This window comes from Dipodomys ordii, unplaced genomic scaffold, assembly GCF_000151885.1.
Source record: "Dipodomys ordii isolate 6190 unplaced genomic scaffold, Dord_2.0 Scaffold89, whole genome shotgun sequence".
Lineage (NCBI taxonomy): Eukaryota > Metazoa > Chordata > Mammalia > Rodentia > Heteromyidae > Dipodomys > Dipodomys ordii.
The window spans coordinates 1586976-1604381 of NW_012267305.1; the positions used below are offsets into that span (position 1 = coordinate 1586976).

Here is a 17406-nt window from a genome sequence, read left to right on the forward strand (position 1 = left end):
ATGGTCCTATTGAACCCTGCCACTTGATAGTCACATCTTCACACAATTCCTTCTCTCTGATATCTAATGATAATACAGACTTGCTTTTAAAGATTGACTTCTGCCCTACAGGGACTCTTCCTTACTCTTCTCCCTTGGATGAAGATAACTGCCATATTGTGCGACATGTTCTATGAAGACACTCCATGGCAAAGGACCGAAGGTGGTCTCTGACTAAAGAAGTATCTGGAAGGAACTGATGACCACCACATGAGGAAGCTTGGAAGCATCTCTGTCTCTGTCTCTCTCTCTCTCTTTCTCCTCTCTCTCTCTTTCTGTGGAGCCTAGGGCTGATTGCACCCTTCTGAGAAACTGAGGTAAAAAAACCCAGCTAAGCGATGCCAGTATTCCTGACCTATGGAAACTGTGAGCCGTGTTTGGGGCCAATTTGTTACACAGCAGTAGTTAATTGATACTGGCAAGGATCAGATCAATGAAAAGGGAGAACTGTGATAGTCATCACCAAGGAGAATCAGCATCATGTAATGACTGAAAAGACTGTCTAGGATGCGGGAGACATACAAGTCAAAAGTAATTCCAAGAAGAGAACAAACTCTGGCTTGAGACTCACTGGCTTTACCTTCCTGCTCTGCCCCTTACTGGCTGTGTGACTCTGGGAAAGTCATTGCAACTCTCTGAGCCTCGGTTTCTTCCTTTGTAAAATGGAGACAATAAGAGCAATGACCTTCTGAGTGCATCTTTTTTCTGTTTCCTTTCAGTTCCTGCTTTGGTATCAAGCACAGTCAGAAATGGCATGCTGAACTTATGTAGTAAAATGCTGCTGTGCTGTTTCTAGAAGGCTCAGTGTTCGTCCTTATCCAAGCAAGACAATAAATATTGTCTAGGGAAAAACAATAAATACATCTCTACAGTTAGACTCATCCTCCCGGGCAATTTTCCCAGGGGAGCTAGGTGGCTGGGACAGGCACTAAAACCAGCACTTGGCCTCACGGACACAAGTGCTCAAACCACACAGAATTAGCTGCCTTTACATGGACTATTCCAGGCTAGTCTCTGAGAGGATGATAGCCTGGATTTGCTTTGCCAAGCCAGGTATCAAATGCACAAGATCAAGTTGTCATTTCCTACACAAAGGAGCACCAGCATCTAGGAGGTTGGTTCCCTTACCTGTCTGGGCAGAGCAGGCATGGGATCTGGGGCTACTGAGCGCTGGAAACGCTGCGGTTGCTGCTGCATCATGTGCTGCAGGAGGAATGAAGGATGATCGGGCTGCTGTGGTTGTAAGGTGGCAGTGGTGGTGGAGGAGGCAGTGGCAGAAGAGGCCTGTATTGGGTTTCCTGGAGGCAGGTAGTGAAGCAGGGAAGGCTGCCTGGAGGTAGCAGGCATGGAGGGCATCTTCTGGGGGATCGGCTCAGATGTGAAATGGGACAAGGGCTTGGTGTTGCCAAAGGTAAATGGCTCGGCGGCTTCTGGGCTGGAGCTCACCAGCCCCTGGTGCATGATCATACTCAGGGTTTTGGGTTGCTGATTGCTGGTCATAGGCTTGAACATGGCATTCGCTTGATGGTGGTGGTGGTGGTGGTGGCGGTGGTGGTGCTGTTGTTGTTGCTGCTGCTGCTGTTGCTGCTGCTGTTGGTGTTGATGCTGCTGCTGCTGGTTTAGCAGGCTGCTGGTGGGAGTGAGGCTCCGGATGAGAGAGTACTGTGGAGTGAAGGACTGCTGTGGCAAGCCTGGGCTGGAGAGCTTCTCTGGACGATATGGTGGGGATGGCCCCGGGTTGCTGGTAGGCAGAGCAGACATCAAGTGTCCTTGAGGGCTTTTGATGGTAGAGGACACTAGGTTGGCAAGAATGGAGCTCTGAGGGTTGAACTGTGGCTGCTGACTGAGAGCCAGGCTGGGGAGCTTGGCAGGAGTGTAGGGCAAGGTGGGCCCAAGGGCAGCACTGCTGCTGGGTACCACACTGGAGAGTAAGGCATTGGGCGAACCTTGCAGAGTGCTGGCCGACATGCTGTTGGAGGCCATGCTGTTGGAGGCCATGCACGATGCTGTGAAGTTCTGAGGGCTGAACGGCGGAGGTGGAGGTGGAGGTGGTGGTGGCGGTGGTGGTGGTGGGTGTGGTGACGGTACTGGGAGGTAAGGTGGGGAAAGGCCTGGAGGAGGCAGGCCAGACCAATTGCGGTTGGGTCCTTGCTGCTTGGTAGCAGATCCCTGCTTACTGGCTGCCAGTGCTTTCAGCTGGTGAGCATGATGCCACTGAGACACCTGTAATTGGGGCAAAGTCACAGGGAGCATAGCTTGGACCTGGTTCTTGGCCTGCACCTGTGCTGTTGAAGGACTGGGTGAGACCATCTGCTTACTGGTACAAGGAATCGAATAGTTTATGCCTGTGGAGGAGGGCAGCACTGGAAGCGATGGGCCAGTGACTTGGCTGCAACTAGAAGCAAACTCCTTGCTGGAAGCAAGGCTCTCTATGTGTGGCATCGGAACCGGAAGCTTGGGTGGAGCTCCTACAGGTGCCTGAGGATGGTGTAACACCAGTGGCTCTTCTGGCTTGCTTCCCAGAATCTTCTCAAGATCAAGATCACTTGAAGAAGGTTCATGAATTTTCGTTAGCTCTTCCAGGAGATCTTGAAGTTCCTGGTCCACAGCAGGCATACTGTTCATTTTGTCATAGTAAGGAACCGTGGGCTCTTTTGGCCCTGTTTCTACAGTTGATGACACTTCATATGGTGAACCCATCACACCGCCATTCATGGGATGATTCTCCATCGGATTATTCTCAAGCAGTAGTGATTGGCCAGATACACCCATGGCCACAGAGCTAGGATTCATTGTCATTGTAGGAACCTGCAGGTCTGCACAAAGGGTACTGGGATGGGCACCGGAGCCCAGAGAAAGGGTGACATCTTCAAGGCAGGGCCTCTTAATTTTATTAGGGTAACCACCATCAGCCATGCCCGGATACTGGAAGTTGTCTCCTTCCTGCCTTCTCTTTATGGTTCCCTGTTGGAGAGATAGAGAGACAGAGAGAGAAAAAGAGAGACAAAGAGAGGAGAGATAATTAAGAAGGCTTCACATCTTAAAGCTAATGAACAGGAAACTTGCAAGATACAATAGGCTTTTCACTTTAAGACTTATACTTGTCAAAACTATAAAATATATTCTGTTTTTAGAATGCTCTTTCCTTGTTGTTTCATTTAAACAGTGTTCTTATATTTCAAATGAGACAATATTCTGTATGCTAAACAGAACTGAGAGTCATGCACGGCTCAAAGGAGACTTCACTAGGCTGAAGTCACTAAGCAAGCCTTCTCCACACACAGGCATTCGAGAACAAACTAAACTAGCTGAATAATTGTAATCCTGTCTATGGACAACTCAATTTTGAAAAAAAAAGAAAACCATAACTTAGACACCAAACTTCTTTGTCTTGGTTAAATGCATCAAGCAGTATGGATTAAAATACAATTCACCAGAAACCTTACAGGAATGAAGAGGATATGGGTATGATCATCTGGGTAGCTATCTAATACATATGTTTTTGAAAAGTACATCTTTCTGAACAGCAGTAGTACTCATTGTTCTATTTATTTTTACCCACACATGCACACATATATATTGCTCATATACGTACAAAAATATCTAGCAAGAACCTGTATCCAACCATTTTGAATAGTTATCTATTGGAGGTAACTGGCCAGATCCTTTTTATCCTCCACAGTTCTGTATTGTTTGCTTTTAATGAGAAGAACTTGTCATTTTTTACAAAACCCAATTGTAAAGTTATTTAGGTAAGAAATTCCTCTGTGCAGATGCATCCTTAGGCTGGGAGGTATCAAACAACAGGAAAGGGACCCACTGGGGAATCAGCACCTTGGGAGAGCTGCCTACAAAGAATAAAAGCATAGCTGTCAATATCAAAGTGAAACTGGCTAGAAGACAGTATAGCCACTCTTTCCCAGCTTCATAGTCTGACCCATGGTTCTGTCAGGTTAATGACCCTGGCTGATGTCTGTCAGCAGGTAGATGAGATAGTGAGAATGTGTGTACTGCAAGTGTGTGGGTGGGGAAAGAGGTGGAGTGCTCAAAACAAGCAAAGGTATGAGACGGACTAGGAAATCAATTGAATGCCAACAGGTGAACAGTCACTATCCTCTTAAAGCTTGTTACTTTTCAGCAGAATCCCTTTAGCTTTGGAAGTATTTCCGGGACATACAGTGCTGATTCTCTGATAGCCCATCACTTGCCAACAGGATAAGAGTCACAGCTCATATGGCCACAACATCAAAGTAGGTCCTCAGATCTGAAGATACCAGGTGCTTCAGGCTTTGCTGCACAGGAAAATAACTTACAATCTTCCAGGTTCCCTTCCCAGACCCTTCCATTACAATTAGATTGTTCTGGTTTCACCTAGGGCAAGGCCTAGGCATCAGGACTTTGTCCACAGGTGCATGACCGCTTCTAAATGGACAGTTAAGTTGAAAACCACTGGCTCAGAGGATGAGTGGATGCAGTGTGGCACAGGACTGTGGTCCCCAAGTAGATACAGCAAGGTTGACTCAATGAAATAAGGTAGATCATGCAGCATCTATAGGGCCTCGCCAGCTGGGACCTGCCATTAGTTACTAAGGCAAATTTCTAAGGGCTTTGGCAGGCCAATCCCTTCCTATTACTCAAGGGTACCTTGTGAGCCAGGGAGGGGGCCTGACCTTGCCTGGAGTTGCTCAGCTACAGGGCAAGCAGGCCCAGGACACATGTAAGGTCCCTTACAAATACTCAGCAGACTCCCAATCCGCTGCTTTCATCCATCTCAATAACAAATTATCACAGAAGGTGATCATTACTTTGAGTGAAAGAACTTGCATACTTCCTGGACTTCTGACATATATATGATCAAACAGGTGTAATTCTAGGGGCAGCTGGGCCATCGAATTCATCTAAGGCCAGAATATGCCAGGTCAGACAGGAATGCTTGGAGTATAAATGAGCCCTAGCCAGTTATCTGTGTCCAGTTTCCCATCCAGGAGCCTAGTGAGGTGCAGCATCCATGGAGTTCTGTGCTGTTCAGAGTACAGCAGGCACTCACTAAATAGCAACTGAATAAATCAATGGATAAATGAACAGCAATGATTTAGGTCACAGGGACTCTGGCCATTCACTCAGTGAATTATGTGGTATCCCACAAACAAATCAATGAGGCTCAAATGGATATTTGGTGCCTTCCACTTCATGCCAAAGAAATCCAAAAGGTTAGAAATAGAAATGCATGGGCTGGGAAGGTGGCTCAGTGGTAGAGTGCTTGCCTTGCATGCATGAGGTCTTGGGTTCCATTCCTCAGTACCACATAAACAGAAAAGGCCAGAAGTGGTGCTGTGGATCAAGTGGTAGAGCACTAGCATTGAGCAAAAAGAAGGTCAGGGATAGGGCCCACACCCTGAATTCAAACCCCAGGACTGGCAAATAAATTAATAGGGGCCTGGAAGGTGGCTCAGTGGTAGAGTGCTTGCCTTGCATGCATGAGGCCTTGTGTTTGATTCCTCAGCACCACATAAGCAGAAAAAGGTGGGATTGGAGCTGTGGTTCAAGTGGTAGAGCGCTAGCCTTGAGCATAAGAGCTGGGGGCCAGCGCCCAGGGCCAGAGTTCAAGCCCCACAACTGACACAAAAAGAAACAAAGAAATAGAAATGCATGAAACTGATCTATTGGGATTGATTGTGGTTTTATATCTGGATACTCTCACAGGGAGGCCAAGCTGGCAATGGTTGGGTCCAATGTATGTCTATCATGTCTTGAATTTCAAGAGAGTTGTAATGGTAGTGCTATCTATACACTGGTAGGCAGGCAAAGCATGGGTGAGGTAGGGTGAAGGAAGGGGACATAGGGTTTTGAGCACCACAGCTTGGAATCCTGACCAGGTGGGAATTTGAAATTTGCTGGCAGATTTCATGGGATCTTGAAGCTGTCACCCAATTGTTGGCCTGCCAGGAACCTGCAGAGACTAAGGAGGTACTGAGTGGGGAAGCAAGAGCGTGAGTTGTGGGCGCTAAAGGTAACACTGGCAGCCATTGGCAAAGGAGGTTGCACTCCTCGTAAATGAGAGCCTGCGTGCACACCACTTTTCTGGCATTCATCAATTACACCCATGTAAATAGTCTTCACTCAACTTCACCTGGGTCCTCAGTAGCAAAGCAGATCCCAGGAAACCCCCCCCCCACTTACGGTGTCCAGGGGCATCTCATCTGCCAGAACAGGTGACATTGTAGCTAGGCCAAGTTTGCAGTTACGAAGCTGATGTTGTTGTGTGCATAGAGTATCTAGGAGGCTAAGGAAAAGGCAGGCTCTTCTCTCTTGGCTTCTAGATGTGTGTCCTTATTGGTGTCTAACTTAAGCTTGCCATTTTGGCAGAGGGGTTGCCAGGAAGCTCTTCTGAGCTTTCCCTTTTCACTGGTTTTGAATGAAACTCTGTTTGATAGAGGCTGAATGGTGCCTTGCTTTGGACTCGATGGTGAGTGCTTTCGGCAGATAGCCTGAAGCACCCTGGCTGAACAGTGAGAACACTAGCCACCGGACTTTTAGGCTAAGGGAAGGAGTCTGTGTTCACATGGAAGCACTCAGTCTTGCTCCGCGAGCATCTACTTTTATCAGGCATCCGTGAGGCGTGGAAATCTATCATCCAGTGAGTTTTGCCCCTAAGATAATGGCTCCCTCAGTGCCTCCTCTTTTGAAGTTGCACAGTTTGCTACTCATTTTTACTTGTCAGAGGCTGGCAGGGTCTGTGTGTTGCCACACCGGTACCACTGACAGTCACCTAATACCATGGCTACTACCTCTAAGGTTCCTCCTAGACCCTGACCAGGTATTTTCAAGAGATCCCCGTGACACGGCAGTAGATTATTCTGTAACAGCTTCTCTTTTTAGTTCCCTACTAAGCTTCCAGACCTCTCTTTTTTCATTAGTATATATTAATTGCACTAAAGGGTTTTGTTGTAGTATTTCCTAGCTGTATTCCTATAATGTACTTAGATCCAATTCACTTACTGAAAACCTTCTGGCCTCATGCACTCACTGTTTTCTAATTTCTGTGGTCTCTACGAGAGCAGGTTCTTTGTCCCAGCTAGCCTCCCTCTACTTCCTTCATGCAACCTATTGCACATGATTCTGCCTTCTCCCTATGACAGTGAGTACAACAGTGACATCACAGGATTTCAACCCTCTCTTCCTACAGAAAACAGAAAGGGCAACTTGATTAGCTTTGGGTTATACAGTCAGTTAAGAAATAAGGACATTTGCTTTCAGGTGCAACCCCTCCCTCACTCAACCCAATCCCTACCACACCCTGCTTTTCCTGGTAGGACATGGGAGGAGGGAGTAAAGGAGAGTATCCTGGCTGATTTTAGGAGTAACTTTCCAAACATAAAAGACTGTAGAGTCCCAGTTTGGTCATCAGATAGACAAATCTACCAATGTACCAATGTGATTGATCTTCATGACCTTATAAACATTCATTAAAATGACTTTCAAGCATGTGATGGCTTCCTCACATGCTAAATAATAAGAAAACAAAAGCCACCCTTCTGATTGGGGCCAAGTGGAGCTACGAAGTTGACATTACTTTTAGTTCTGTCTGAACCATAGCATCAGACAATTGTTCCCATTTTTTCTTTTCTTTTCTTTTTTGTTCTTTTCCGTGTGTGTGTGTGTGTGTGTGTGTGTGTGTGTGTGTGTGTGTATCTGGGAACAGTGTTTTGCTCCATAGCCCAGGCTGTACTCAAACCTGCATCGTACTACATCATATCTTGCCTTTGTGCATTTTTAGTCTGGAATATCAGAAAAGCGTAAAGATGTCTATAAAAAGGTAGAGATCATAAAAATAAAGTCCTGGCTCATAAAATGGACATAAGGAATATAAGGAACATAACTTATATACATTATTCTTTGTGAAATCTGGTAGCTTAATATATTTGCCAATCATAGGCCAGCAAAACGTATCCATTGTTCTTATTGGATAAAAAAACAAACAAACAGATGGGTTAAAGAAACCCAGTTAGGCTTCATTGTCCCTCTAGTAGGGCACTGGGTACTCAGGCCATTTGAAAAGTTGTCAAAAGAAGGTAAAAATTGTGTGTGGCTGCTTTAGTCCTCCTTTGCCTTCACTAGAGTCTCTATCACTGTATCTTAAGCTAATTAGCGTTTTGATTTCTTACACTGGTACTATAATAAATAACTTCATGCAATACTGTATTATTTTCTTCCCATGAGAGCCCAAACACCCATCGTTGATCAAAGAGGCTAGATTCCTAGCTCTCCGAGGACAAGGATGGTCCCCCAATAGACTTGCTCAGAAGAAAGTAATGAGGATCTTGTGGTACATGATGGAAGTTACTCCAGAACAGATAAGACAAGAGTTTACATGGAAAGAAAGATCAAGAGATAGAGGGTACCTGGGAAAAAAATGCACACACACACACAGATCCAGACACAGACACACAGACACACACAGATACACACAGACACACAGACACACACACACACACACACACACACACACACATGGTGTCCTTATTTCTGGGCTTATGTGTCACTTAAATATTCATTTTTAAGCAGAATGTCCCAACAAAGTGAAATTGAAGTTTTTGGAGGACAAATAGGGTTTTCATCATTTTTAGACCTGCAAAACATGAAGCTCTGGAGAATCTCAGGGTACTTGGGATTGACAGAGAAACCTGAATGTTGATTGGCTTCAAGAGAAGTCATTGATCTCTGAACTATGAGACAAGGGACCAACTTCTACTAGCAGGTGGTTTGAAACAAGAACCTGGACCTTAGAGGATTTGCCAATTGCCCCTGACCTCAAAGGATCATCCAAATGTAACACGGCAGTGTTTCCCAGACCATTTATCTGACTTGACTTAACCATGTGCAGAGCACGCTTCCCCAGCTAAGAAGCAACACATGCTTTTACTTACAACACATCTCAATTACTTCTTTTCTTTACTCTTTGCTTTTTTCTTTTTATGAGGGGTACTGGAGTAGAACCAGGACCTTGTGTGAGCTAGACAAGTACTCAGCCACAGAGCTCCCCACCCCCAGGCCAGCACATGCTTGCTTACTGACTAAGCCTAATTTAGTCCCGAGGCATCAAGCTCTGGGCCTGTGAAGGCACTGACCCCAGTTAGTAAATTTAGAGCCCAGCTGTTAAGCTCTGGTGCCATTGAAGTAGAGGCTTGGAGAGTACTGGCAATGAGTATTGGGTCAGAGCCTAGGCCTTCCTCTTTTGTTGTTGTTGTTGTAAATTGTGGTGAAATTGACCTAACATGAAATTAACATTTTTTCAAGTGAACACTTCAGTATATTTAGTCCATGCACAATGTTGTTCAATCATTACACTAATTTCAGAACTCTCCAAATCGAAAACCCACGTGGAAACTTCATAACTATTAAGCAGTTACTTCCCTCCTGCCTCTGACAGCCATTCATCTGCTTTTTGTGTCTTTCACAGGAATGGAATCATTCCAAATGCAGCCTCTTGTGTTTGGTTTCTTTTTAGATCCATCCATGTTGTATAGGTATCAATATTTCATCGCTTTTATGGCTGAAAAATAGCCCATGGGAATAAGTATACCATCTTTTGTCATGCCCTCCATGCTAACACCTTGCAGAGACAGAAGCACATGGGACAAGGTGAATAGGGACTTTTAAATCTATAATTGAAATCTGAGAAAAGCATGGCAACATCTCTGAACTATGGCAGGGTTTGGGGGAACTCAAATTGGTGTCATTTGCCTTGGAGAGGGTGTTTGCTTTCCCATTCTACCTGGAGTGAGCCATTGACCTTGAGGCAAGAAACACTGCTGAAAGCTTTGTCCTTCAGAAGCCTGTGCTGCCAAACCATATCTATACTTCCTGGCTTCCCCTCCCAACTGCTCTAGCCTAGTTTTTCATTTGGGAGTTGGGAGCTGGAGAATCTCACACTGGAGGGCAATATAGGTATGTAGTAAGATTCTATAGAGTTATATAGTGAGGTTCTTGGTTATATAAGGAGACTCTGTCTTAATTTTTTTTTGTCTGAGGGCTGGGAAGGTGTCTCAGTGGTAGAGTGCTTGCCTTGCATACATGAGGCCCTGGGTTTGATTCCTCAGCACCAAATAAGCAAAAAGAAAAAAGCCGGAAGTGGCGCTGTGGCTCAAGTAGTAGAGTGCTAGCGTTGAGCTGAAAAGCTGAGGGACAGCACCCAGGTCCAGAGTTCAGGCCCCACAACCGGACCCCCAAAAAAATTTTTTTTTGAGCAAGGAATCAACAGAGCATGCCTGTGCAGGATGTGAATACCTGTAAGGCAGCTTCTGTATTTTCATGCATACACAGGGGATGGTTTTGGTAGTAAGGCCTTTAGGGGGTTGTGGGATTTGTGTAAATGACACAAGTGATCAGATAGTAGTCAGAAAGGATATATGCAGACTCTCAGAATATTGAACTTTACTAGGGCTTCACAGACAAATCTTGGTGTTATTAACCACAGGCCTTTGCAAGATCCTAGCTTCTGTTCTTGGAGAGTGCACTTCTTCTTTTTCTCTTGATTCTAACAAAAAAACCCTAGGATAGAGGCAGATCTTTGTTTGGGATCCCTGTTTTGCTTGTGGGTAAGTTGGGATTCAGAGAGACCAGTTTTTAAGTTAGCTTAGGTTTAACTTACTGAAATCATAGTCAGTGACAGAGCAGTGCTTGGCATTCAAAACTCTGGAGTGCATTCTAGTAACAGAGTCCCAAGAAACCAGACATGCATGATGGTAAATATGTTGGCACCTCAGCAGTAAGCTGGCCTTCCTCAATTGAACTCAGGTTATTCTGGGACACTGAGGAAAAGATAGGACATTTCAACTCTGCACACTGTGAGGATAAAAATCCTGCTGTTCAATGTCAGTTATACTATGTCAACTTTGCCTGTAGGGATTGTTGTACTTGCCCCAGGGCTTTCCAATCACATGTCACATATCACAGAGAGCACTGACCTCAGAGTCTTGAGGAAGTTCCTATACTATGTACGTGAAGGTAGCCATTTTCCTGCAAGGCCCTTAATGTGGCCCCAAGTGCCATTAAGCATTGCCGTGGGTCTGACCAACCTGACACTCTGCATGTTAAAGTAAGAAAGGTTGGAACATCCAATTCTAGTTGCAAAACATAGCTGTATGGGGTGGCAAGATGGAAGGATGAAGGCTTTGAACCTTTAGGCTGTCTAATTGTTGGTGACCTAGAGCAAGTCATTTCACCCTCTCCAAGCCCATTTTCTTACCTACAAAACGGGGGAGCTAGATTGCTTCATGAATTTGTTGGAAGGATTATATGAGCTGAGAAATGTAAAGTTAGCATAGTGCTTGGCATGGTGTAGATGCCAGATAAATATTATCTCTCTACTCCTGAAAATGCAAACACATTCTTGGTGGTCTTAAAATAGCTCTTAACGTGGTTTACTCAGCAGCATTTGCCATTCAAGGCAGATCTGCCTTTAGTCACTGGCTGTGCTCCTGAACAGCTGTGTGCAAGGCTAACTTTTGTAAAGCAAATCATAATAAAATGCGACAAGAATTTGCCATTGCAAGGCAATCCTCAGTGTGTCCTTTTATGAAGTAAAAGATCGCTCATTTAAAATGATCTTTTTAAAGGCATAGTACTCTTTTTTTTAAATAACAAATCCTGATTCAGTTTTGATCACAAACACATGCTGATGTTATTTAACCCCAAAAGCATGAAGTGAACAAGAAGAGGTTATGTAATGAAAGGAATAACTGTAAAATACATATTCATTTTTCTATATGTGGATAGTGTGTTTGCATCATGAGAAGTGTCAAAAAACAATGTGTCCATGTGTATATGTGCATTTGTGTGTGTGACAGAGACCAAGAGAGACAGAGAGGAAGTGGTAGAGATAATCGGTAATTGTGGTGCTGGTTATGGTTATATTAATTCTAATGATGGTGGTGGTGGTAGTGGTGAAGTTCAAGGAAATGGTGGAGGTGATGATGATGGTGGAGGTGGTGATCATGGAAATTGTGATGATGATGAAGATGTGGCTGAGTTTGATGATGGTGGGTTTATTGGTGCGGGGGGGGGGAGTTCCTATAGGATATTTCCTTATTGGCCACCCTGAAAGAAGTTCCACTGACGGGGCCTGAGGAGGAAGACATATTGCAAATTATTCATAAGAGAAATCTTGAAAGTGTCTCAGTCATTCATACTTTTTTTTTCTACCTAGGAAAAGGAAGCTGAATTGCTGGGAAAAACACAAGAGCAATGTGTTTGCTAATATGCTGTCAATAAAGGAACTACAGGAAAGGGCAAGGCAATTTGAGTTCCTTAGATGTCATGTGGCTAAAAAAGAGGATGAGAGTAGTTAGCTACTGTACACTTCTCTGTGTGAAACCATCTATTCAGAAGCAGATGTTGGGTGTTGGTGTTTGGAGACTGGCTTCCTGGAGATATTTTATATAGGCCAAGTCCATTGTTCTGAGCCCAAAAGGCTTGACTTGAGGAAAGAAAAGAGGCAAGAAAATGTTTACATTTTTTTTGACAGAGTCACGTGACAGCCTTAATACCAGACAATTTCAGCCCTCTTGAGCTTTGTTCCAGAAAAAGTACTGGGCCTCCCTTCCACTACAGAGCTGAAGGCTTCCAACAGAGCAAACAGGCCTGCTTAGGGCCCCAGAACAGATTTCCAGTCTACAGTGAATGCATAGGTGGAGAGGAACCAGACAGAAGGAGATGGAATTCTAATGGGGCAGACAACAGTGGGCAGCAAGAAGAAAAAGAATTGGGGAGGGGTCACAGTATTGTTTAGAAAAATAAAAATATGCCGGGCGCTGGTGGCTCACACCTGTCATCCTGTCTACTCAGGAGGCTGAGATCTGAGGATCACGGTTCAAAGCTAGCCCAGGTAAGAAAGTCCATGAGACTCTTATCTCCAATAAACCACTAGAAAACCGGAAGTGGTGCTGTGGTAGAGCAATTGCCTTGAGCTGAAGAGCTCACAGACAATACCCAGGCCCAGAGTTCAAGCCCCACAACCAACCAAAAAAAAAGAAAGAAAGAAAGAAGGAAAGAGAAAAATATGGCGGCAAGGAGAGGGCACAGGCTTTTTTGAGGGGCAGGGCTAATGCAGCAAAAAGCTAGGCCACAGGAGCACTGGGGCAGAGTACTTCCAGCAGGAAGGCAGCAGGCAGAGAGGCCCTGTGGGGAAAGCTCTTGGCCTGTTCCAAGGATGAACAGACAACCAGTGTGTGCATGGTGCCCATGGAGCTGTGGGAAATTGCACAGAAAGGACCTTGCAGGCCATGGAAAAGGGATGCCAATACAACTTCGTTTATCCAATCAGCCTGCAGGCTGCGTGTAGCTAACCCAGTCTGTGGTTTACCAACCCTTGACATAGTGCAGGAGCTGAGCCTCTTCCCTTGTGAAATAAGGCCTTTCCACAGCGCTCCTTTCATATTTCAGGGTACCACACTTGTCTCTTGCTCCCAGGGGAGTGCACATGCCACTCTTCGGGAACTGGGAAGCTTTGGGAACTAGAAGGATGTCTGTCATAGTGCAAGTTGTGTAGTGGTCCCAAATGTTATGTCTCACTGGCAGTAGGGACACTAGTTCTTGTTGTGCCATTTTTGGCCAGTCCTTGCTCCCAGTCCAGTGAGAGGAGGGAAATAGCATTGTCTCTAGGATTCCCTTCGTCCTTGCTCTTCTAGCGTGTGTGCACTCTTTAGAGCAATTTGGTTTTGTCTAAAGGATCTGCTCCTGTAGGCCTCACCTTCCACCCAGGTACTCTGAGCTAATGTGCTAACCCTGTGCAATCATGGTCCACCTCTGGAGTTGTCCTAATGGGCTCGGTACCTCTACAGCACCTAGACTCCACAACCATGCTGCCACGTGCAGATTGGAATTACTTTTTGGAGAAAATGATAAAAGGCCAATTATCCTGTTTTCTTCCTATTTCCAGCATAAGGTGTCAAGACAAATACTTTTCAGAAGCTGTAGGCAGTCTACTAACATGCCTGGTAGTAGGCAATCTACTAACATGCCTGGTGACTTTAGTCCACCCTTTCCCCTCTGTGTGCTCTTGGCCTCTTGTGTCCAACACAGGGGTGGCCTAGACAATTGTGTCTAATGGACCTTCTGGTCAATGTGAAGCAACACAGTCCTTTCTTAGTGAACACCTACTGAGTGCTAGATGCTGAGGGACAGCCACAGGGGGAGAAGAGAAAGAGATTTCAGGGTCAGGCCCATGGATGGCAACAACAACCTTGGGTAGCCAGACACTTGCCTGGAGTAATGGCAATCGGGTGTTAATTGAACCCTGTGCCACTGGAGGGAAGCAGACAAAGGTAAGTCTGTGACAAGAGGCTGGGGATAAATAAGTGAGAGGCAAGTCAACACCACTGGCCTGTGCGGCTCGCTGGCCTGCCTTTGTAACATCAGAATCTACAAGCTAGAAATAGTCATCTGTGAGAAGGGAGAGAGAGGAGAAGAGAGAAGCAGGAAGGAAAGGAGGGCAAGGGGAAAGTGGAGAAGAGGGGAAAGGGAAGGACACATTATTGCATATCTACTACAGAAATCAGTATCTTTTTTTTGTCTGTCATGGGGTTTGAACTCTGGGCCTGGGTGCTGTCCCTCAGCTTTTCAGCTCAAGGCGAGCGTTCTACCACTTGAGCCACAGCGCCACTTCCAGCTTCTGAGGAACCGAACCCAGGGCCTTATGAATGAAAGACATACACTCTACCACTGAGTCACATTCCCAGCTGCAGAAATCAGTACCTTTAGCCTAAACCTGAGAAGCACATGCTCCTCCTTCCTTAGGAAGTCTGGCATGCAGCACCCCATGGAGGGGCATCTTCTGACCCCAAATCTATAAAACATACAACTGGAGTTCTCTGGCCAGGGATGTCCACTAGAAGTAAGAGGCCAGCCTACTAGATTGTGGGGTGCCACAAGCTCCCATCTCCAGGGTAGGACCCCCAGGCTTTCATACTCCCTACAAAGGAGTGGTACCTGAGTCTCAGCTTGGTTGGGCTCTCCTTCTGTCCCTGCCCCAAAAGCAGGTCCTCATTGAGGCACTTCCACTTCCAGACACCTGTTACCTTGGGCTTACTGGCAGGGAAAAGTGGGAGGAAGGGCAGGCTAAGAATGCAGACTAGGTCCGGGTAGGCTCCTAGAAGTGCAGAAATAGGCAGGGCTGAGCCCCCAGATGCCTGTGAAAGCCAACTGCCAAATGGAGTGTATGTCCCAGCATCCTCTCTTTCTAATAGACTGATTTGCAGGTCAGTGGTTTGCCAAGCACGGCTACCCAGGCAAAACCCAGATGCTAAGTTCACTAGTATCCTACAAGCTGAGCAGTGTTCAGCCCTTGTGGAAGAGATCTGTCTACAAGCCTCTGTCTGGCTTCCCACCCGGTTGGGTGTCTGTAGCAGGAAAGAGCCCTTGTTGCAGGAGAAGGAGGAGGGAGCAAAGGGAGTGAACAGCTGCGTGCTCCGTGGGGAGGATCCCCAAAATAGCAAGGCACATACGCACTGCAGGCCTTGACCCAGAATGTTCAGAGCTGCACTATGAATCCAGCTCTCCTCTGTGGAGTGGGGCTGCCGCTGAGCCTGTGGGATGCTCAGGCCCTCTGCATTCTCACCTGATCTCCAAGGACATGTTCCTTATCGCCCTTCAGATGGAACTAAAACTCCAAGCCCACACCAATCTGCAGTCCCTGAAAGAAGTACTCAGAGCAGATCTATCCCGTGCCCATTTAGAATGCATCCATCTCTGTGCCTTACTCGCCATCGTCCCATAGCTCCTGACAGAGGCAGAAAGCAGCTATTAAGCGGATTTCACTGATGCACAGCCTGTGGCCCAGAGGCTCACATAAGAGCTCCGTGAGTGTGTGGCTATGACAAGGACAGCCACGTCTTTGGAGAGCTGGCTCTGGCACCCTGTGGGGCTTAGCAGGGCAGCCCACATGCATGGCACCCAACAGCCTGCATGAAGCATGGGATATGGGCAAAGACCACCCAATTCCTGGATCTGAGTTTCCACCCAAGACTTTGAAGAGTCACTGTAGCTCCTAACTGGCTGGTCTTGTTTCTCCTTGGGACTGGTGTTCTGCCAGGCAGGGCTGTAGACTCTGCTGGTCCAGACAGCCACCAGAAGAGGTTAAAATGAGTCTACTTTTCTGCCGTGGATGGGCTGTCCCTGCCACTCTGTTTCATCCACTGTTATGAGTACTAATTGTTGTCCGTGGCCTCAGGATAATCTGTGAATGGAAATCAGTGAAAATGGGAGGCACTTTGGAGAGCCAGCACTAGCATGCGTGATCTAAATATGCAACCTTTGACCTGTGGGCTTGTGTGGCACTGGGAAAGCCTCTATCCTCCCTGAGTACCAGTTGATGAAGTAGAAATCTCAATCCTGGTGTCACAGAAGTGCATGACATCTTGCCCAGGAGAGCCACTCAACTAGTCTCTCTGAGAGCTTTATCTGAGGAAGAAGCAAGGAAATAGTTTGCCCTTAAGATTGTCAACTGGTGGATCCCATAGGTTAACACACGGCTGGGCACACAGAGGGGCCCTGGAAATGTATCAGGAGACTAGAGAAAGACAGGCCCCTATAGACCACACCCATGCTCCCTGACGTCAAGAGGAAGCAGACTTGTTCGAGGTTTCACAAAGAACTAGCCATAGCCTTGGGAATCAAGCTGGACATCTCTTTCCTGAATCCAGCAGGCTTCCTGCGAGGAAAAGCACGTACCTCCAAGGCTGATGCCTACAGATCTTGAACCTGCTCATATACCACAGAGAAGGTGAACAGCGTATCTCCCTCCTCCTGGGCATTTCTTTTCTTTTGGTGGCACAAGAGTTTGAACTTGGGACCTTAAACTTGCTAGGCAGGAGCTGTACCACTGTAGCCACACACACACACACACACACACACACACACACACACACACACACACACACACAGCCCTTGTTTCCTTTAGTCAATTTTTGAGAGGGTCTTGTGGTTTTTGCCTAGGGCTTGCTGAAGACTACAATCCTCCTACCTACGCGTCCCTCTGTTAGCTGGGATTATAGACGTGAACCTCTACGCCCAGTTTACTGAAGAGATGCTAACATTTTGCTAGCAGGCCTTGAGCCATAATCCTCTTAGTCTCTTCCTCTTGAGTAGATAGGATTACTGGCATGGGCCATCATGTCAAGTATCCCTCCTAGGCACTTCTAATGTTACACAGAGGGTTCCTTGCTTCTTTTACCCCAACCCCAACTTTATTTGGGGGTGAGGAGAAGACAAGCTTCTTCTAGGAGGAGGAGGAGATGGAGAAGGAAGAGAAAGAAGAGAAGGAGGTGGTGGTAGAGGAGGAGGAGGAGGAGGAGGAGGTAAAGGAGGTGG

The 17406-nt window shown here is 46.3% G+C and overlaps 1 protein-coding gene across 1 annotated transcript in view; it reads right to left on the bottom strand.

Moving 5' to 3' along the window:
• Positions 1 to 17406, bottom strand: part of Mamld1 (mastermind-like domain containing 1) — a 60256-nt gene that overhangs the window by 38788 nt on the left and 4062 nt on the right. Inside the window, exon 2 of the mRNA XM_013025953.1 lies at positions 1168 to 3003. Coding sequence (XP_012881407.1) covers positions 1168 to 3003 — 1836 coding nt within the window. The remainder of the gene's footprint in view (positions 1 to 1167; positions 3004 to 17406) is intronic.